The sequence below is a fragment of the Lacerta agilis genome, chromosome 17, assembly GCF_009819535.1.
Source record: "Lacerta agilis isolate rLacAgi1 chromosome 17, rLacAgi1.pri, whole genome shotgun sequence".
Taxonomy (NCBI): Eukaryota; Metazoa; Chordata; class Lepidosauria; order Squamata; family Lacertidae; genus Lacerta; species Lacerta agilis.
This window is the reverse complement of record NC_046328.1, coordinates 36,913,521-36,936,298: the sequence shown is the minus strand read 5'-3', so window position 1 is coordinate 36,936,298 and position 22,778 is coordinate 36,913,521. Positions and strand designations below refer to the sequence as shown.

General features: G+C 49.0%; 1 protein-coding gene across 1 annotated transcript; it reads left to right on the top strand.

The window, feature by feature from the left end:
* Positions 1-201: 201 nt before the first annotated feature.
* On the top strand, positions 202-22,778 carry LOC117061794 (hepatocyte nuclear factor 6-like). Its single transcript, XM_033174765.1, has 2 exons — positions 202-1,207; positions 22,470-22,778. The coding sequence occupies exons 1-2, from the start codon at positions 265-267 to the stop codon at positions 22,775-22,777; spliced, it is 1,251 nt and encodes a 416-aa protein (XP_033030656.1). The 5' UTR covers positions 202-264; the 3' UTR covers position 22,778.

Sequence of the window (22,778 nt, the reverse complement as noted above, 5' to 3'; positions counted from 1 at the left end):
GCTGAGCTAGGTGAGCTTTTGAGCCTGATCCAGGAGCCAGGCTCTTTTGTATGTTTTGATGCTCTTCTGTCCCACTGAAGGTTCTCAAGGACGGTAAGAAACACCACCTTGGTCTTCTCCAACCAACCAACCAACCACCCACCGACCACCACCTTCCAGAGCCTGCAGCTCCCATCCTCCCGGAGCCCCCGTGAGCTGGAGATTTTAGACCCGGTTTGCCCAACAGATGGGAAGATGATGGCCTAGGGCCAGGGGTCTTGCACCATGAACGTCCAGCTGAGCTTGGAGAACGGCGGAGACATGTCCATTCAGGAGCAGGAGCTGATGCACAGCGACAGCCGGGCCCTGCACTCGGCCCTGCAGAGGCCGTCCCTGGTGGCCTCCGTCCTGGAGGGCAGCGAGTACCACCGGGCGGAGCATGCCCTGGCCACCACCTTGCACCCGGGGCTGGGCTTTGGCGGGGAGTCGCCCTCCGCCGGGGCGGGGAACAGCTACACCACTCTGACGCCTCTGCAGCCGCTACACGAGAAGTTCCACCACCACCACCACCACCACCAGTGCCTCCCCATGGGGAACGTCATTGGCAGCTTCACCCTCATGCGGGAAGACCGGGGCCTGGGCGCCGGGGGGAACTTCTACAGCCCCTACCCCAAGGACATCGGCATGGGGCAGAGCCTGTCCTCCCTGCCCAGCCCGCAGCTGGGCCCCATGCACAACTATGCAGGCCACTCCTCCGGCCCCCTGGGCAACGAGAAGATGGTGCTGGGCAACAGCTTCGAGGCGCACTCGGCCGCCATGTTTGGCCGGATGGAGCAGCACTTCCCCCGGGAGATGTCCCCCTCCCAGAACTCCACCATGGCCTCGCCCAGCGCCATGGGCCAAACCCCCTACGGACACCCCCGGGCGGAGATGAACGCCCGGCCCAACCCGCCCATCGCCACCCAGACCACTGTCCTCTCCAGCCAGCTGGAGGAGATCAACACCAAGGAGGTGGCTCAGAGAATCATCGCCGAGCTGAAGCGCTACAGCATCCCCCAAGCCATCTTCGCCGAGAGGGTCCTCTGCCGCTCGCAGGGCACCCTCTCCGACCTCCTGAGGAACCCCAAGCCCTGGAGCAAGCTCAAGTCCGGGCGGGAGACCTTCAAGAGGATGTGGAGGTGGCTGCAGGAGCCCGAGTTCCAGAGGATGGCAGCTTTAAGGTTAGAAGGTAAGATAATTTTTGACCCCCACCCCCACCCCCACCCCACCCCCCAGCTGCAAGCAAGGGGAGTAAGCAAGGCTGGAACAATGCAGGGAAGTGAGGAGGGGCTGTTTCCGCCCCCCTCAAGGTCTTCGACAGACGTGGCAACCCTGTATATTAGGGGTTCGCAACCTTTTCGGGGCCACTGCCCCCTCGGTTCCACAAGCTCGTCCCCTGTGTCTGCTACCCCAATAAAAGCATTCTTCAGAACAGCGGTTTGCATGACCCACAAAGGAAGATGAGAGCACAATAAAATTCATTGACTCACAGAATTGTAGAGTTGGGAGCATAGGAGCCAATTCCTAGGGGGCTGAAGTCCCTCCCACCCTCCCACCCCAATAATATATTTGAGGGAGCCAGCCCCCCCCTCCAAGTTAATGCACATTGCCATTCAAATGGTGTGTCATTCATAATCTTGTGATCGGTTATGTGGGGTGGGGCTTACCTGCCCCCCCCCATTTTTTAAATGCAAGTTGGCAGCCCTGAGGGACCCCCGAGGGTCATCTAGTCCAACCCCCTGCAATGCAGGAATTTCAGCGAAAGCATCCCTGACGGATGGCCATCCAGCCTCTGCTTAAAAACCTCCAAGGAAGGAGAGTCCACCACCTCCCGAGGGAGTTCAAAAGAGGAACAATTAATTGCACATTTATTCGAAAGCCAACCAAAACTATTTGGTTTAATTAACTGAGCAGAGCGAATGAACTGGATCCAGTGCTATCAGCTTTCCAAAGTCTGTTGGTCGTCGGCGTCTCCTGCAGCCGCTGCCTCCCCCTTGCGCCTTAGCTCCCCACTAGGGAATCCCGTCCCCTGCCGCCCCCCAGTGGCACCACCCACTTTGGGAAGTGCTGCTATCAGAGCCAGACCACCCATTAGGCAGGGTGAAGCAGTGGCCTCAGGCTGAGGAAGTGCAAGAGGCAGCACATCGTCTGCTTCCGCCGGCGGCAGAAACCACCTCTTCACTGAGTTTCACCCACCCCTAAGGTGGAGAAGACACGGGGCATAGCCTTGCTCAGTGCTCTCCCTCGCTGAATTTGGCGACAGGGTTGTGTTCCAGCGTGCGGTGGATGCCGTGGGGCGCGGTGGCGGCAGTCGGGGGGTAGGCAGGAGACGGCACATTCCCATCTTGCCTCAGGTGGCGTAATGGGATGGGCCGCCCCCGACTGCTCTATGAAGGCCCTTGCTAGGGAGTCAAGCCTCGCTGAACTCTGTAGGCCCGGCTGCTGAGACAGCAGACCTGCCGAGGGTCACGTCAAAGGAGGAACACCTTGTCCAGCCCAGGACTTGGGGACGAAAGGAAGGACTTCTTCATCACACAGCACACAGTTAAACTGTGGATCTCACCCCCACAGGAGGCAGCTATGGCCACCCACCTTTGAAAGAGGATTAGGCAAATTCAGGAAGGAGGATTGGGCTATCGGTGGCTACCAGCCACAGCAGCTGCGTGCTCAAACAACGGAGGCAGGTTTCGGGGAGTCTGACTGGTTCCTGTTCACTGGGTGCCGAGCCGAGAGGGCACCGCGACAATGACTTGGAATGGAAGTTGAGAGGCAGGGACGTGCACCGAATTTTGGTGTTGCACAGGGCACTGCTGAAATTTGGATAAGGCCCGTTGCTGCGAATCGCAAGCACTCAGGTCGTGCTTTGGGGCTTCCAGTTGGAACATCAGGGTGCTGGGCTAGACGGGACCCCTTTGGCCTCATCCAGCATCCAGGCTCTCCTGATGTCCTTGTGGAACCTCCAGGTCCAGAGGCAGTCTAGCTAGATTCGTATGTTAACAGGGGCATTAGCCATTGAGGGAAGAAGATGCTGGAGCAAAGGGGCCCCTCTTTGGCCAGATCCAGCAGGTCTCTCCTGATATTCTTACACTGGGCCTATTTTGAGAGACAGGACTGGGCTTGGAAGGAGAGCTCCCGACCTGGGTTACTGGGGGCATTTGGGAATCTTGCGTCCAGTCTTCCAGGCCACAGGTTGGGATGGGTAGCCGAGGTGAAAAGATGGAGTCAAAGTCTTTTGGCGCCAGCCTGAACCTTCAAGCCACCAGGTTCGTCAGGCCCCTGGGATATCGCCAAACTCCAGACTGGGGGGGGAGGGGGATGGACACGACACCTCTGGCCTTCCAGATGTTGCTGAACTACAACTCCCATCTGCCCCTGCAAGCATGGCCAATGGCCATGGAGGACAGTGGGACTCTGAGCCCCACTGAGCAACGATCCGCACACCGCCATGGGCAAACCCAACGGAAGTCCACGACGGTGGCAAGGAGATCGAACCCTGCGCTCCCTCCTCAGCCAGTGCTTTTGAGGCTGACCCCAACACCGGGCTTCGCTGGGGCCTGCAAAATGCCTCTGTGTGGGTGTTTAGGTGCTGGGCTGCAGCTCAGCGGTATTTCCCCCCACCCCTTGCAAACCGTCATTCACTCGTATGATCACAGAAAGGCAGATGGAGATGGCTGGGTGTGGAAGTAAACCCTCACAGTTATTTTTTTATATTAAAAAAGAAGAAGAGAGGGGCGTGAGAGAGGAAAGAGCCAAAAGGTCACCATTATGGCGACTTCTTGAAAACTGTTAAGTCCTGAATATTGGAGCGCTGAATGAATAATCACCCTCTCGGATCCATTATTGTTGGGTAATATGAATCTCGGCTATTGATTAGGCTTTTTGCAATAGAGTCGGATCCAATATCTATAAGAGTGGTTTGCTGGGGTTGGGGGGTTGGGGTAAGATTGCCAAATAAATAAGGAAATCTGTCCACAGATTCTTTGTGGTTATATTTCTGCTTTCCTTGTATTGTTCTGAGCCTCCCTTGAATATTTCCCTATGGCCTTTACTGGATGCTACTGCAAGCGTCGAATTGCCACCTCCGAAAAATTTCCTTGCCACTAAACACACGCTGCTCTGTTCTTCTTTCGTCTCTCTAGCTCTCGTGATTCAAGGGCAAACTGGGATGGATAGTCTTTTTATAAAAATATTCCCCCCACCACCGAGTGTATCTAAATTATGGGTGTTGTTGGGTTTAGTAGGATGTTTTGTGTGTATAAAACAAAGAAAGAAAATTGGAGAAAGGTGTTAAAAGGAGATTTCATTTTACAATTCAGTTGCAGGGCTTGGGTAGCAATCCTAACCCTATTTACCTGGGAGTAAGCCCCATTGAATTCAGTAGGGCTCACTTCTAAGAAGACAAGGTTAAGGTTTTGCAATATGCCTGTGATCCTGCTCACACATCTTGGCTGGGAATAAGGCCTGTGTAGCATAAGCGGCAGTGGGAGGGGGGGGCTTACTTCTGAGTAGACTTGCCCAGGGTTGAAAGTAAAGCATAAAAAACTACCCAGGGTGTGTGGCGTCGGGTAATTTCTGCTGAGTAAACACAGTTGGGTGCACATGGTGTTAAATATTGTAGGGGTGCTGATTGTGTTGGTTGTGGAATCCCCTGCAAGCTGCACTTTCCCAATTTAAAATTCGAAAGTTAATGTTGACATGCTGAAACGTCACCAGATACACAAGCATATGCATTATTTTTTGCACTGCAAAATTCAGAAAAGTACGAATTTTGGAAGACAGCTGTGTTTCAATACGCATCTGGGTTTGGAAAATCTGAGTTCCTTATAGGGGAAAGCTTTGGGCTTTTTAGTTGAGACAAAAAAACGGTGATGAAGTGCAGACAGGATAGAAATTTTAAAACTGTATTGTAGTGTAGAAAAGGCAGAAGGCAGGGCAGAGAATTTTAGAGCTCTGCGTCAACCCCTGAAACTGATGGTTGGTAGATTTCAGGACAGACAAAAAGGTAGCATCCTTCTTCATGCAACTAACAGTGAGATTGAGGGATTTGGCGCCAGAAAACAGGATGATGGCCACAAGTTTCGCTGGCTTTAATTGGGATTTTAAAAATATATTAATCATGACTGCAGGTCTGTCCACATCTCAGTTGAACTGCCATGTGCAGGGGCAGTCTACCCTCAAATAACCTCTATCCTCCTCCCCCCAATGCCCCACTTGTAAGCTTCCTACAAGCATCTGATTGGCCTGTGCTGGGAAGAAAGGTGATGGACTTGAAGGGCCTTCTGTCTCATTCAGGAGGGTTCCTGCTAGGAGCTTGAGACTGGCTTGGGTCCTCCCTCATGGTTCAAAAAGCAAGGCAAAAACATTTACAGGTACAGGCTACTCCCCATTTACATGGGGGTTACATTCCCAGGCACCGTACATTTGAGTGAAATCGCGTATATTGGGAGCACCATTGAAAAAGCCTGCAGACGCTCTCTAAACCTCTGGAAACTCTTGGTAAAACCTTTTTAAAAACCAGCAGCACTTACCTGACTCCCTCCAAACCTCCTTTCTCAAACTCCAACTCTCCATAGGCCTCAAAGGCTCCTGGGATTGCACTTGCAAAGGCTCCTGGGATTGCTAGACACTGTTTTCACGCCATTTTTGCATGGGGTGTTTCTGCCTCTTTAAGTGCCACTTCCAGGTTTGCAGCGATGCGCATGTGCCGGGTTGCACGTGACTCGAATCCCCACAAATGGGGAGTTTCCTGTACCTGTAGAAATGTAGCAGGTGAGGGTGCCCATTGAGAGTGGTAGGGGAGAAAGCAGGGAGCTGGGCAGTAGGGGGCGCCAGAGCCAATGGCCAGGTGGAATCAACTCACCCTAGTTCTTGCCATCCTCCTCTTACCTGCTGAGTTCTCCAAGGGGCAATACGGAGACAAAGGGGGAAGGTGACAGGCCGTGGACTTGCCCAAATGTACCCCCTCTAACGGTAGCAGGGGTTAGTGAATGCCCAAGAGACATTTGCTGACCTGTAACAATGCAGACCACCATTGGATGGGGGCTTGAACATGGTATTTCACAGTTGCCGTCTGGCTTGGTTCCTTATAGCACTGCCTGCCCACTCCTGCCTCCCGCCACACCCCTCGCCGTTTTATCCTCACGCCATGACCCTGCGAGGTAGGCCAGGCCGAGAGATAGTGGCTGCCCCCCAAGGTCACATGCAGCGAGAGCCGAGTGGGGATTTGAACTCGGGTCCCCAAAGTCCCGGCGCAGCACGTGGGCACTCCCGTGCCACCACCGAAAGACACACACCAGAGTTGTTGCCCCATTCACATTCCTTGTAATAGAACCCTACGGTGGGAAGGGACCCCCAAGGCTCATCTAGTCCAGCCCCCCCCCCCCCGCAATGCCAAATCACAGCGGATGGCCACCCAACCTCTGCTTAAAAACCTCCGGCGAAGGAGAGTCGGTTCCACAGCCAAACAGACGGTTTAGTCAAAACCTCATTTCTTATAATTTAAACACACCAGTTCAGGTCCTCACCTCTTGAGCAGGAGAAAACAAGCTTTCTCCATCTTCCTTTAGATATTTGGAGATGGCTGTCATATTGCCTCTCAGTCTCCCCTTTTCCAGGCTAAACAAACCCCGCTCCTTCAACTGTTCCTCATCAGGCTTGGTTTCCAGGCCCTTAATCCTCTTGGTCTCCCTCCTTTGCACACATTCCAGGCTGCCCTTTTGTAAAACTGTGGTGCTCAGAACGGGACGCAGGATTCCAGGTGGGGTCTGACCTTGGGTATTCGATGCTCTTTTCCTGCGGACCCAGAACCAGAACTGGGTCTGCCCAGCGCGCCAGATGAGCTCATGCCCAAGGAGAGGGAGGAGAGACATCCACCCCCCCCCATGGAAAGGATAGACCAAAGGAATCAATGTCTCTATACTTAGATATGCTGAGACACTGCCATTCTAATAATATTTCCCGCGTGGCGGCATGCCCTGTCAAAAGATGACCATAAACCCAGGCTTCACTCTTGCTGACCATCACAAATGATATATAATGGCTAAGCATTGCCTTGATGGGAAATTAAAAAAGGCGTCCTTTCCTTTCCTTTCCTTTCCTTTCCAAGATCACTTAGCTCATCTTTAACCGGTCCTGAATGTTGGCAGATCAAGGACAGATAAGAGGAAAGGCCTCTTTGCACATCACATAGTTGAACTGTGGAACTCTCCGACACAGGAGGCAGCTACGGCCCCCAACTTGGACTGATTTAAAAGAGGACTGGACAAATTCACGGAGGAGAATAGGGCTAGTGGCGGCTACTGGCCGCAGTGGCTGTGCTCTGTTGCCGCGGTCAGAGGCAGCGCAGCTTCTGAGCTGTTGGAAACTGGAGGTTAGAATGCCCCGCTTACCCACAAAATTCAGAGAAGCGCAAACGTCAAAGGATGGTCGTGTTGGCGGATTGTTTCGTAAGGTGTGACTTTGGTAGGTTTTCATCCCCCTGCCACAAGGCAGGAAACTCCACGAAGGAGAGCCCCACACTGTCCGTGTCAAACAGCTTGTAGCGTCAATAAGTTCTTCTGGTGTTTGTTGAAATCATTCTTCCAGGAAGCGGACCCCTTTGAATCCAGCCCTCTGGGTCCCAAATGCTACCCTTCTTAATGCCGAGCTGAAATCTTTCTCCGCTGGGTCTCAGCTTCTGAAACAGCAGTGGGCAGTTTTGTTCCATCATCTCCTTACTTATTTATAAGGCTATTTATAAACCGCCAACTCATAAAAAAAGGCAAGCATGGCAGTGTACAATAAAACCATTACACAAACATCGTAAAATGAAGAAAATCATAAATACGAAGAAAATTACTGAATGATTTTTTAAAAAAGAAATCTCTAGAAACCCCTAGGTTAAGGATAAGAGATGCTGGATGGGGCCTGTGCTGAGTGTGAGATTAGAATCTGCATTTTCCCGGTTCTAGTGTGGTACTCTGACCACTACACTGCACTGCTGTAAAGATAAGCTAGAGATTCAGGGCAGTTCTTGTGTGAAATTTCAGGAGCCGGAGCAAAGAGAGTCTGCGGCAGGTGCCAGACTGAGAGCTTTATAAAAATTGTTCTTATTAGAAAGAGAGTTTTTTGATAGTCTTTAACGGCTTCCTGTTGATTATGACATAAGCTTTTCTGAGGTGCATGAAGTATGTGTATAGTACACACACACACACACACACACACACACACACAAAGACATACCATAAAATAAAATCAGTTTAATCTGTGGGAAGCTTACATATTCACAGTGACCGGATATTCCAGCAGACATTGGTGATAGAACAGAATTTTCCTGCTTATATATATGTGGTTGTTGATTTTTAAATGAATATCCTGCGTTATCTTGCCAAAACAACAACCCCGGGCAGCTAACAAAATGCAAAAGAAAGAAATAATATTTTAAAGCAAAAATTCAAAACAACTAAATGCATCAGGGGGGAAAACACATGCGATGAAACTCAGCAAGAATTCCAAACAATAGCTAATAGAACTGCAAAAGGTTGCCCAACAGCACCAAGAAGACCACCAGCTACTCTCAAATAAACCCCCGTTTCAAGTCAGAGAAGCTTGGCTTTGATGGTGTTCGTAAACAGATAGAATTAAACTCGCTGACAGGTTATAGTTTTGCCAACACTGTCTTTAGCTGTCATTTCTGCACTGCAGAAGGCTGGACCCTTGGCCGTGGCAGACCTTGGGTCTCAAATTTCAGCAGCGCCCTGTGTGACTGCAAAATTCAGTCCCCCACCTCTCACACTCCATTCCAAATCATAGTTTGGGCACCCACCGCAGTGCCCCTGAGGCTCTGTGCCCAGTGCGGTCAACCGAACGGGTTGTGCTCCCCATAATCTGCTTCTGTCCTTGGGATCCCCTCCAGCGCTACAATTCTACGATTCTATAAATCAAAATACATTTTCAGTGGGTGACAAAATGGTCAGCACCGCAGGTAGCTGTCTGATTTAAGTGGGAGGGGTATTCCCAACTACTGGTGCCATTTTGTTAAAAGCTCACATAGTCTATGCAACAAATATTTGGCTGTCATGTAACTTTGCTCGGCTAGACATATTGAATTCCCTCCAATACGGATGCTGAAAACGATCAGACAAGGTTCCTATATTATCCTGTTACAGATAGCGATGTTATTCCCGGGCACAGACTGCGGTTTCTGGTTCAACCAAGGTGTGAACAGTGTTTGGCTCACACCACATGCCCGTAACCGCCAGCCTCTTGTAAACTCCAACTGCTCGTTTGAAAGCGTGTTAGAAAATCGAACGGCTTACGTTTATCCTTAGCTTAATCCTGAATCCCAAAGGCTGGTTAGCGCTTCAAAAACGCCAGGTTTCTAATGGCCACACGGTGCCATAGTCCTGGAGACTGCCATATGTGATTTAGACAGGAGATGGCTTTTCAGAGCATGTGCAGAGTGCAGGTCCCTACCACTGGTGCCCATTCATGGCACAGCCTCCAACTTTGCATAGATTTGGAAAAAAAATAAGATGGGAAATAAATAACCCTCCTCACTGTGGATCACCGCTTAAAGTGTCTATCTCTCCTCTCCCCAGCACAGATTAGGAATTAACTTTGCACATTTGATGTACAATGCCTAATGTGGGCAGATTTCCAAGCTGGAAGAGTGTTTGTGCTTTTGATATTACACACACACACACACACACAGGCCCAAAAGTCTGTTAAATCTGACAGTACAAAAGCATACCTTTCCTGCTGCCACTTTGATGGTGTTTCCTGCTTGGCAGGGGGTTGGACTGGATGGCCCTTGGGGTCTCTTCCAACTCTAGGATTCTATTCTATGATTCACTGGGTGTGCAGTGACAAGGCCTCACAATTTCTGTGCAGCACCCTAGTTGCACCCATTCATTCGCATCCTTTCCCCTAACCAAGAAAACCAGCTTCAAAGGGCCCAGAGTTGAGGCTGAAACCTGATTGACAAGTCTCGTTGTTCGTTATAAATAAATAAATAAGTCCTCAGAATCTTGAGAGGCAAAATGGGGACAGCAAATGTCTGTGGTAAATCAGAACACATGGCCTAGCTTTATTCCTCTCCAACACCCAATTTTTCCGGCATATTTTGGGCATTTCTGTCCTCGGGGTGCTTAATTTATCCTCGTGACAACCCTGCAAGGTTAGGCTGAGGCAGAGTGCCTACTAGAAAAGGACTCCTGGGCTGTGGAACTCACTGCCACAGGAAGGCCACTGACCTAGATGGCTTTAAAAAAAAAAGATTAGACGGATTTATAAAGGCTGTCCCTGGCTACCAGCCATGATGATGTCTGTGCTCTGACTCCACAGTCAGAGGCAACAATGCTCGTGATGACCAGTTGCTGGAAGCCACAAGAGGGGAGAGAGCTGGCTCCTGGGCTCCAAACCTGCTTGTGAGCACCTGGTCGGCCGCTGTGTGAACAGGATGGCCCAGTGGTCTGATCCAGCAAGCTGGGCTCTTCTTCTGCTCATACGAGATTGACTGGTTCAAGGTCAACCAAGGCCAAATGAAAATTTGAACTCTGGTCTCCCCAGACCCAAGCTGACCCTCTAACTGCTGCAGCCATGCTTCCAGCCAGCCTGTCTCTTTCCAAACACCGGGTGCATTTAGACTTTTTAAAGACAACAAACACAGCAGCTTTTCATTCCTGCTTGATGCTGGCACATCTCCTTTCAGCAACCAGATTTTTAAACACCAGGCCGCCATTCCCCCCCCCCCTCAACGGCATCCCTCAGTGACCCTCCCTGGCACCCTGGGTGTCTCCACGCTCCGTTCCCCCTGCGCAAGTGCCATTTCCCTGGCAGAGCAAGAGGCCTCATCACCTGCGCCGGCAGAGAGCAACCGCTGGCTTGTTAGGAGCTAATGAAGCTGTCACAGGGTGATGGATCCATCAGAAGGACGGTCACGCGCTGGGATGTCCAAGGGGGCCCAAGCGAGCCAGCGAAGGAGGACGCATTGTGTCTCTTCCCCGAAGCAGCAGGAAGTTCCAAGGCAGCGTTTTGAAGTGGGCTTTCCTCGGAGGGAGGGAGAACCCACAGCGAAGCTGCACGAGGAACGATCCTGTCCCGGTGCCTCCCGTTGATTTGGGGAGGAGATCATTTACCCCTCCTTTAAAAACCAGCCCTGCCTCTGTGCTGTGCGAGCTGCGACTTACAAGCAAGTCCCACCACTAGGTCTTCCTCTCAGGCAGGGACGGTGGGGAGAGAGACATTGGCTTGCGCTTTCCAAAACAACGCACAAACCAAAACATATCAGTGCTTTGAAATTTGCACTTCTCTGAATTTTGCAAGGCAGTTCTCCTACCCCCAAACAGAGTTGTGTGTGTGCCCTGAACTATATTAGTGGCAGGGGAACATAGAAAATTATTTGCTTGCAAAAAGGCAGGGGGGATTGGGAGAAATCTGCACTAAAGCACTTGACAATTTTTTAGCAGGGTTTCCCCCCCATTTGTTTATTGCAAACAGATGTGGAAATGCTGGAAACTGAAACAAATTAAGTAAGAAAAATATAAAAAATTACTGATTTGTCCGTTCCCACCTCAGGCAAAGCCTGTTTTCTAGGACTGGCTGGATGACAATGCCAGTGGTATGAAGAGGTAGAAGAACATGCTTTTTAATTTTACAAATGGGAGCTTGTAATGCGAGCACAAGTGTCAAAGGAAGCAATGAGAACATTTGTGTAGAGAAGTAATTTTTAAGCATGCACACACACATACTGCAAGCAAAACACACACTTTTTAACTGTTCTTGTTTTACGAATGGTCAACGAATCTACTTAAATTTTAGTCCATTGATTGACCTCCTTTTAACCACAAGACTGACTCAGTTTTAACGTAAAGTTTTAAAACCTGTGCTTCCCCCCCCAAACCTCCGGATTGGTGGCTTACTTATTTCTATTTTATTTTTAATCACAGCTCTCCCCATGGCTCTCTAAAAGCTAAACACGCACAGCTTAACGCTTCCTTTGTTCAAAGCAGAGAGTTTGAGCTAAATCTTAAAAGTACAATTTGCTTTTTTTTAATAAAAAAGAAGAAGCCACCCATTGCTTTTTTAGAAGAGAAAGGCTCCCTTTAACGATTTTTAAGATGTCCCCCTTTGTAGCGACACCAGCAGCCTCAAAATCATTGCCCCGAAATCAAAAGCAGGTGTGCTCTTAACACTTGGCCCGACTTTTCACAAAAACCAGCCAAGAACGGTTCTGGGCACGCTTCCTTAGAATTAAACTCCAATAAACTCAGTTGGGGCTTACTCCTGAGTAAACAGGCACAAGCACAGCTCTCTTTAAGCTTTAATCAATCCATTTCACCACGCCAAGTTCTCAGGATTTCGTCGATAGATTATTAGAGGGGGCAGCGAGGATGTGTTTTAAATGGAGTGGCAGTCAGTGTTGGATCGGGCCCTGTCCTAATAAGCAGTGGTGATTGGGGTGGGGGGTAGGACCATTTGGATTCTGCACATCCGGTTCAGTTGGGCCAGGCCTGCTGTGACATGATGGAGCTCTTGAACATATTAGCGCAGGCAAGCGTGAATGTCAAGATTCGGGGACGTTTTCCTGACGGGTCGGCCATGTTGTCAAGAGCCCAACAGCACGGCGATTGGCTATTAATATCATGGTGGCCGCAGAAGCATTTCCCATTGTCCAGGGTGTGTGCAAAAAGCTCGGTTAAAAAGTCTGGGCAATCTCCTGTCCCCCCCCCTCCACACAGAATCAAGCAGCTGTTTGGAGTGAGGCGGTAGGGGAAGGCAAACCGTTCTATTCTGCCCCCTCCCTGCCCTCGACCTACTGAGGGACTTCATATAAGGGGAAGTCATTGATTTTATTTTCTGCGGCAGACACAGTCACAAGCTAGCAAGCGGTGTTGTCCCCCAGAATCCCCTCTGCTCCGTTCCCCAGGGTGTTTTGTTCTGCAAAGCAAAACATTGATTTCCCCCCGCCCCCGTTTTGATTGGACCAAAATTGCCCCTTCTTGGTTTTAACCCTGTGCCCAAAATGTGCGTGTTTTTGTTTGGGGGAAGGGGGGGGGGAGAGAGAGAGATTAAATTTCTGGATTTTCCCAACTCCAGTTAGACACAATGGTTGTTGGGATGGACAGACAGATCTGTGGCTCTCCTGAAGTTGTTGGACTCTAATTTCCACCCAGGGCAAATGAGAGTTGGGGTTAATGGATGCGGGAGAAATTTGGTTCAGATTTTAAAGCAAATCTCCCTAAATCACACTGACGTGCATATTGAAACATAACGATCCTTTGATGGCCACCCCACTCTGAATTTTGTGATGTGGTTCTGCAACCAAATAATGTGTAGGAGGATGCATACGTGGGGGGGGGGGCAGAGCGTGTTTCAAAATGCAGATATATTTGTGAAAACAGCATGCAAAAAAAATGCATCAGCTAGGGGGAAATCGCTTGCAAAAGCATCCGTATTTGGCAAAAATGGCATACGAAAACAGGCTCGTTAGGAGAAATGAAAACACTGGTGGATTTTTGTAAGGACCTTTTTAAAGAAATCTGCAAAAAAAAAGTTGCAGGAATGGAGATCTGAACTTTAAAAGGGACAAAGGACAAATGAATAGAAACTGAAATTAACAGACTCGGGCTTTGCTGGTTGTAGTCCAACAACAGGGGAGGGGGCACAGAGTTTTCCATCTCTGTTGCTGTAAATCTCTCACTAGAATATTTTATAACCCCCTCCGCTGCCCCTCCAAAAAACGTGCATGGCTCTGGCATTTAGAGGCCTGGACACTCTGTTCCATCTGCTTGGAGAAAGTTTAAGTGATACAAACCACATTCAATGGGGAAAGTGTAATTTTTTTTTTTAAAGGAAGAATAATCTGAGCTGGATGGGCAGGTGGCTGATCACTTGGCAGCCACAAAGGGGATTGTTGGCTATTTTTAAATTTCTACCAGAGTCATCATGATGGGGATGGGGAGAGAAATTTGACTCAGTACTCATTAAAAGCCGATTCTACCAAAGCTGTACTTTTGCAAACAATGTGCAGACCAGAACACAGCCACCTGTCAAAATTCACACTTATCCGAATTCTCCAGCGCTGCTCTCCAAGCAAAAATGCATCTATTCGGGCAAAGTGGGCAAACAAACGAGGGTATAAGTGAAAAGAACGTGGATATATTCGTTATATTGGGGGAAGATGGAAAAATGTGTACATTAGTCAAAACTTCATGCGAAGATGTGTTCGTTAGAAGGAATTCGCACACAAGTGCTGGTGAATTCTCACGAGGATTAAAAATAAATCCGCAAATCGCTGCAAAATGTGGAGAGCTGGATTTAATATTGGGGGGAAATGAGAAAGTGGGAGAACCGAAACGGACAATCTTCACGCGGTGTCACACAAATTGCCGCATGAGCAGATGGGGTCCAAGTGTGCGGCTGCATTGCTGCAAAATTCAGGCCCCATCTTCACGATCCGCTTAGAGCAGCATCACGCCACTTTAGCAGTCATGGCTTCCCTCCCTCAAAGAATCCTGGGAGCTGTAGTTTAAGGGTGCCGAGAGTTGTGAGACCACCCTGTCCTCCTCGCAGAGCTACAATTCCCAAAGTGGTTTAAAGATCAACCTGTCACTCTGTGTGAGGGGAAATAAGTCTCCTAACAGCCCTCCACACCCTGAGCAAACTACAGTTCCCAGGATTCTTGGGGGGGGCCCTCTCCATCCAGACACAGGCATCGCCTCCAAAAAAGCGGAGGCCAAACAATCAGAGATCCATGTCTCCAGCATGCCTGGCCTGTCAGTTTCCGGACAACCCTGCTTGTCCGTTTCCCACACCGACGTCGGACGCAAGGCCTGCTCCAGATTCACCTGGCGCAAGCTTATGTGGAGTTTCCTCTGGTCCTGCTTCCCCCCCTAACCTGTGCGCTTGCTTCTGCGACCCTGGATATTTTCTGCCTAGCCCATCCATCGGCAGATGGTTTTAAAAAGGCAAACATTTCACTACTACTCAGGGGAGAACTTTTTCTCCCTCTCTCGCAACTCTGGGAACCGGGGGACAGACAACGAAGCCGAACAGGACAGAGGAAAGAAATAACTTGTTTGTGCAATGTGCAGTTGAACTGTGTGGAAATCACTTAAAAGAGGATCGGGCGCATTCACGGATGAGTAACGTGGATTATAACTAGCCATGATGGTTCTGCCTGGCCTCCATAGTTGCTTCTGAATGTCAGTTGCTGGAAACCACAGGGGGGGAGAACAGCTCTTGTGCTCAGATCTCGCTTGGGGGCTCCCCATTTGGGGCATCTGCTTGGCCCCCGTGAGAGCAGGATTCTGGACTCGATGGGCCACAGGCTTGACACTATTATGTTCTGTATGAACCTTTTCCTCCCTCAGTGGCTTTGCTAGCTGTCCCCTGAAATAATGGGCACCCACCCCCCCACTCCGTGTTTCCCAAAGGGCGAGGGGATGGGGTCCCCGTCCCCCTTTTCCTCGGCGTGGCCGTGCCGCCGTTCCCTCCCAGCAAGGGTTAATGCAAAACTGGCTGGTCTTTGCAGCTGGCGTAGCTTGGATCTGATCAATATTTTCTATCAGCGTGCAGGCAGTGCAGAGGCAGGGGGCGGAGGTGGGGGGGGGGAGCTGAGCCCACTCAGGGAAGATCTGGAGAGGGAAGGAGGAAGACGGGAGAGTGAAGGCAACATGTCACGTTTCACGGCCGCAAGGCTGATACGCCATACAGATTAGGGCTTCCTAAAAAATTTTGAAATGGAATGAAAAGCCTCGCCACCTCGGGCCAAAAGAATTATTATTATTATTATTATTATTATTATTATTATTATTATTATTATTATTATTATATTTCATTTCTTCCCTCCCCTCTTTCTCGCTCTGGCACCTCTGATCTGGGAATGTCCCATCTCTGCTGTTTTGTTTTTTTAATTGACCCGATTTGAAATATATTTGCATGCCGACTGTAAGGGGTAGGAGAGGGTCTTGTGGGACGGCATACGATTCGGATATAATACGGAGGTGTAAACTCGTGACTGGCTCCTAGCCAATGCCCGTTCTCTTCAGAGGAGATCTGCTGAAATTCATCAACGTTAGCTTAGTTTCGTAGATTTCGGTGGGTTTGCAGAACTTAATTTGACATCTGTTATCAATGTTTTATAACCCGCCTTTTCCTAATTTCGTCCGTCTACCTCTGCCCTGGTACCTGCCACAGCTGCAATTTGATTTGCATTTGTCCCGTTTAAAGTATTTATTTATTTTTTGGACACTTTTATAAGGAGGTGGGCGAGGCAGCGAGGGGGATCCCAATTGCGTCGTACACTTAACATATAATAAAATATTTAGAAAGCAGGAAAAAGTAAACCACAAACATTCCTCCCCCCCGAAAAAACCAGCGCAAGACCACAACAAAGGCCATCAGGCAGGCAAGCAAAGCTGTAAATGATTCAAGACTATTTTTTAAAAAAGTTAATTGTATGGTGTTTTTTGCTCCCATTGCTAGTGAGTTTTATTTTCTTTTTATTTGGTTCATTATTTGGAGCACAATTAAAGAATAAGAAATAAAAGACCCAAAGCAGCTTTAAAAAAAAAATGAGAGGGAAAATGTAACATGGTATTTAAAAAATTAGACATAATTAACGACAAAAGCAAAGGAAGATAAGGAGGCACTATATGCCAGGTCAGGTCCTTGGTCCATCTAGCTCAGTATTGTCAACACTGGCAGGCAGCACAAAGTGGCTGTTAGACTGAGCAACGGCCCTCCCTTGAACAGCAAAGCAAGATTCTAGTCCTCAAGGGCTGCCTCAAAATGAAACATAGAAAGCTAGCTGCTTTATGCCACCTTAGATTCCTGGTCCATCTAGCTCAGTACTGTTGACATAGATGGGCTCCTGACACCAAGGAGAAGGTTTTCGTCTATGTTTGGATACAATTGGACGGCATTTTGAATCAAGATGGCAGACAGAACCTTTCCAAGCTGCCCCAATTCTTACCACCGACTGCAAAACTGCCCTGGTTTTGTTGGTTTCTTGGGATTCCCAAGCAATGCCAGGCACTTCCCTTAGTAAAGACATACAGGATACAATTGGATATAGAAAAACAGATTAATGGTGTGCTAGACGCTGTACAAAAATCTAACTTCCGGCCTTTGGTCGAGCCACCAAGTGAAATGGTTTTGCTTTCGCTTTCAGATGTAAACATTGACACTGGGATAAAGTTGGGACAGAAATCTGTACTATCACACACACACACACATTTCCTACCCACCCGAAAACCCTCCTGCCAAAGCCATCGCCCTCAAGCCATCCCGAAAAGTTCTCCTGCAGATTGTTAATTAAAATAAAAGACTCATTTAGAAATAAGAAAACCTGCAAGGTTTTAATACAGGGCCGTAAAATCTTAGCCCATTAAATGTTAATGGAGACCCTTTGCCAGGTTGCTTAATAATGTCTTAGCTTTGCAAAATTACATCTTGTTTTAATATTATGATGGACCTGGGTGGCTGCTAGCACTGCCGTTTCACTCTCTCACCCTTTTCCTTTTCGTGTGTGCATCACCTCCATTTTACGTACATTTCTGGCAGCTGTCGAGAGATGCCACAGGGGGGTGCAGGCAAGGGATTGCCAACTGATCAGGAAAATAAGGGTCTGGACGCTCTTGTGCTTTTCACAGAATTTGGCAGGCCGAAACTTTTCACGGCAGCGAGATAAGTTGGCAGTGCTCGGTTGACAAGGGGCCAGGAGGCGGCTTGCCCCCCTCCCCATTTACCCCCCCCCCCAGCAATTATATATATATTTTTTTTTAACCTAGTTGCATTGTTGGAGAGCATAGTCTGCCACAATCTGGAAGTTGTTAGTGTATGGGCTTTATGGATGTTAACAGACCCACTAACTGTCCAAGGGGCCGGAAAATAATTGGCAACCCTATTTGCACAAAGCTACAAGTTAAAGGCGGGACGCGGGTGGTGCTGTAGTCTAAACCACAGAGCCTAGGGCTTGCCGATTGGAAGGTCGGCGGTTTGATTCCCCATGACAGTGTGAGCTCCCGTTGCTTGGACCTAGCTCCTGCCAACCTAGCAGTTCGAAAGCACGTCAATGCAAGTAGATAAATAGGTACCACTCCGGAGGGAAGGTAAACGGCGTTTCCATGCGCTGCTCTGGTTCGCCAGAAGCGGCTTAGTCATGCTGGCCACATGACCCGGAAGCTGTCTGCAGACAAACGCCGGCTCCCTTGGCCTATAGAGCGAGATAAGCGCCGCAACCTGAGTCGTCTGTGACTGGACCTAATGGTCAGGGGTCCCTTTACCTTTACCTTTTACAGGTTAAAAGAGGGTCTCATCCCATGGAATCAAGTACAACAAGGGACAGTGTTTTCTTACAAGAAGAACGCCATACATCCACCACTGTTCTTCAACATTGGGACCCCACCACCGATGTCTTTGGACTACAACTCCCATAATCCATGACCAACGTGATGGGTTTTGTAGTCCAACAACGTCTGGGGACCCAAGATTGAAGAACACTGCCAGACACTGGCGGTGAGGGGAGATGCTTCACCTTCACAAGCTCAAGGGATGGAGCTTAAACCTCTCCTCCATATACCCACCAGCCTCTAGCACTAGGGAGCGCCTCTGCTCTTTTCCCCCTCAATGTCCCACAATTCCTCCTTTCCTCCTCCAAGCTTCCCAGGTTGGCATCCTTCCTACCTCAGGTTAGGAATGGTGGAGAAATTCAGTTCAGGTCACAGCGAAAGGCAGATCTGCCTTATTCTCACTTGGCGAAACGATACCAAAAATCCAAACACAGCCACCCTCCAAAATTATCTCCTAACGATATTGAGCCCTCCTCCAGCTAAGTGATAGGTTCAGGAATGCACATGCTAGGGGATGTGTGCCCCCCGAAAGACGTTAGGGAAAATGACATCCACAAATGCATTGTGTTAGACAAAATTGCTTGCGCAGGTACATCCATTAGGCAAAATTGTATACAAATATCTGTCTATCAAGAGAAATTTGCACTGATGGAATGAATTTTCACGAGGACTTAACTTTTTGTTGTTGTTGCAAACCCATATGAAAACGTGGAGATCTGCACTTAAATTGAGAAACTGAAATTGAAAAATTAGACCAGTTCATGGAGGGAGGAAGAGCTTCTGGCCAGGATGGCTTTACCAGAACTGTAGGAGAAGAGAGAGCTCTTGTGCTCGGATCCTGCTTGCTGGTTTCCCTTTGGGGCATCTGGTTGACCAGTGTGAGAACAGGATGCCGAACTAAACAGGCCCCCTCCCTTTGGCCTGATCCGGCAGCCGGGCTTTTCTCACGTTCTTATGGAACCTCCAGGTCCAGAGGGAGTCTACCCAGATTTCTAGGTTCTTTGGGGCATTTATGGTCATTGTGAAAACAGGATGCTGGACTGGATGGGCCCCTGGCCTGATCCAGCCGGACTCTTCTTATGTTCTTCAGCAATTGCATGGTTGCCTGTTAACGGTGCCCCGTCAAAACACCGCCTGCCATTTTGGCAGAGATTCGCCACCTGCGGAGATCACCTCGCTTTGCGCTCAGAATAAACCACCCCAATTGCACAAACGTGTGCACCCTTTGGGTGATTTATTTTGGGGTGAGGGGCGGGAGAGAAGAGGAAGTTTCCCCACCACCCTTGACCACTCCGGAAGCTTCCGGCACAGAAGAAACCCAGGAAGTCCTACATTACCGGGAGGCACACTCAGGACAGAAACCGAGCAGGGTTTTCTTCGAGGGGGAAAGCTATATGGAAGGGAGCCGAGGTTTTTTTTAGTGAGGGATGGAGACGGAAGACTTCAGTCACCAGAGCTATTGATTTGGCATTAAATTTCCTCCTCTCCCCCCCCCCCCAATCCATGCAATTAAACAGAGGCATTAAAAACAACGGAGCCACATTCTTTTGAGGTCATCATCCCCTTTAAAAGCAAAACTTTAAAAGTGTTTGCCCCTTTGCTTCAAAAGGGGGGAAAGGCTGGTTTAAAGAGGGACGTAGTAATAAGGTGCCGTACACAGAACCAAATCCATCTAACTGAATTTTTAAGGGAACAATCTGAAAAGGCATCTTTAGGCAGGGTTTGGATACACTTCTATTTCAAACCCCAAGAGCCACAGCCAGGCCATGTAAACAATACAGGGCTAAATGGCTCAAAGGTCTGACTCAGTATAAGACAGCTTCCTATATGACTATTTCTCAGCATTTCCCTCAGAACCATGAGTACTAGAAACTTGGGATTCTTTTTAAGGGTACGACTGTAGCTCAGGAACAGAGCACCTGCTTTGCATGCAGAAGAGTTTAATCCCCGAAAAGGCATGTCCAGGAAGGGGGGTTGGTGGGACTCCCTGTCTACAACGCTGCCGGTCAGTGTAGACAGTATTGAGGCAAATCAGGGAGGTCCAACTTTTCATACCAATTGGGTGGCAAAAGTACTTTGACCTGGAACCCACGAGCTGCACACTGCCTAGCTGCACAGGGAGGGAGGGAGGCCAAAATTACACACACACACACACACACACACACACACACACACCAGTCCTCGTTCTGCCTTTGGGAATAAGCAAGGCACTGGGCTTTGGGAAAGCAGCACGAGGCCAGGGCTGAATTAACCATTAAACTTTCCGTTGCCAGATTTTTAACATTCATGGTCACAAATTGCTCAGCTGAGTGTTCATTTTCTCAGCCGAAGTATATCAAAAACCCCAACAGAATAGCCATGCAGAAAGTCAGGCCGGATGCCTTTTCTCTGCTAAATATAGACGCAGGTGTGCTACGTAAGATTAGTTTCGAGGATCTAAGGCTTTGCAATTCGAAAAAGTAGGAGAAACTTTTTTCAGATGAAAATAAAGTGGAAGTATACAAAACGAAACATTATTTTCCATCTCGCTGTAGGTTTCGTATCATTTCGAAAAATAAAATTTTAGCTTACGGTTCATTATTGTTTCTGTTTTGAATTAGATATATATCGGGCCACCAAAAACTTTTATTTATTTATTTTTAAAATGATTTTTATTTGGTCCTGCGCATTCATTCGCACTCAAAATCACAAATAATAAAAATCACACAAGGTTCTTCTGAATCTCTAGACTTCCCTCCTCGCCTCCATGGGTTCTTTGGCCAACCTTTTCAACTGCACACTATAAATCAGGCATAGGCAAACTCGGCCCTCCTGATGTTTTGGGACTGCAACTCCCATCATCCCTAGCTAACAGGACCAGTGGTCAGGGATGATGGGAGTTGTAGTCCCAAAACATCTGGAGGGCCGAGTTTGCCTATTGTTGTTGTTGTTGTTTAGTCGTTTAGTTGTGTCCGCCTCTTCGTGACCCCATGGACCAGAGCACGCCAGGCCCTCCTGTCTTCCACTGCCTCCCGCAGTTTGGTCAGACTCATGCCAGTCGCTTCGAGAACACTGTCCAACCATCTCATCCTCTGTCGTCCCCTTCTCCTTGTGCCCTCCATCTTTCCCAACATCAGGGTCTTTTCCAGGGAGTCTTCTCTTCTCATGAGGTGGCCAAAGTATTAGAGCCTCAGCTTCAGGATCTGTCCTTCCAGTGAGCACTCAGGGCTGATTTCCTTTAGAATGGAGAGGTTTGATCTTCTTGCAGTCCATGGGACTCTCAAGAGTCTCCTCCAGCACCATAATTCAAAAGCTTTGGCAATACCTGCTATAAATCCTCCTAATTTTTCAGTCCTCCATTGTATCCAAAGTTTATGTAACATTACAAGAGTTATTTAAGACCTGCCAAAGAGTTCAAATGTTTACAGTGGTCTGTCAAATATAATATAAATTCCTCCCATTCTTCGTTGAAGTTTTCATCCTCCCGGTTTCTGATTTCCCCAGTCATTCTTGCCATATCTGCATAATCCAATAGTTTAATCTGCCAGCCCACTCTGGTAGGGACTTTATCATCTTTCCAACTCTGGGCAAACAACATCCTTGCAGCTGTTGTGGCATACACAAACAGTCTTTTCTGTTCCTTCAGTATCTCTGCACCTACAATTCCTATCAAATAGGCTTATTTTAAACTACCCCCCCAATTCTTTATATATCATTTCCCAGAATTCCTTTACAGTTTCCGCCACATGTGGTAAAAGGTACCACCAAAATCCTTTAAGTGCTTAGGGCCTCTGAAGGTCTTGATCCAGCCCTGCGCAAGGCTCTGGCAGGGTCCTCGAGCCCCTCCACTTCCTTCCCAAAACTGGGAAAGCGCTAAGCAGGCTTTGGGAAGGAGTTGGGAGGACTCTAGGACCCTGCCAGAACCATCGCGCCATCTTTCCAAAGCCCAGCACCTCACTTACCTGGTTTGGGGAAGGGCTGCATGGGTGGGGGAGGCCAAAAAAGGCCTCAATAGCCACATTGAGCTAAAGGACCCAATGATCTGGCCCAGCATAAGGCGGCTCCCTCTACCTGCGGTGCGTCACGAACACCTTCTCATTTTCTCTTTTCTTCTCTTTCTCTGCTGCCTACCACCAGCCTGCAAAAGGAAAGAGCAAGATCAAGGCAAAGCCGACCGAAACCACCTCCCTAAGCGACACCGCCTGGTCTTCACGGACATCCAGCGCCGCACGCTCCATGCCATCTTTCACGAGAACCAGCGCCCTTCCAAAGACCTTCAGATCACCATCGCCCAGCAGCTGGGCCTGGAGCTGTCCACTGTCAGCAACTTCTTCATGAACGCCCGGAGGCGCAGCCTGGACAAGTGGATGGAGGAGGGCCGCTCCCCATCCTCGGGGGGCCACGCCACCAACCCCTCCTCGGCCGTCACCTGCACCAAAGCGTAAC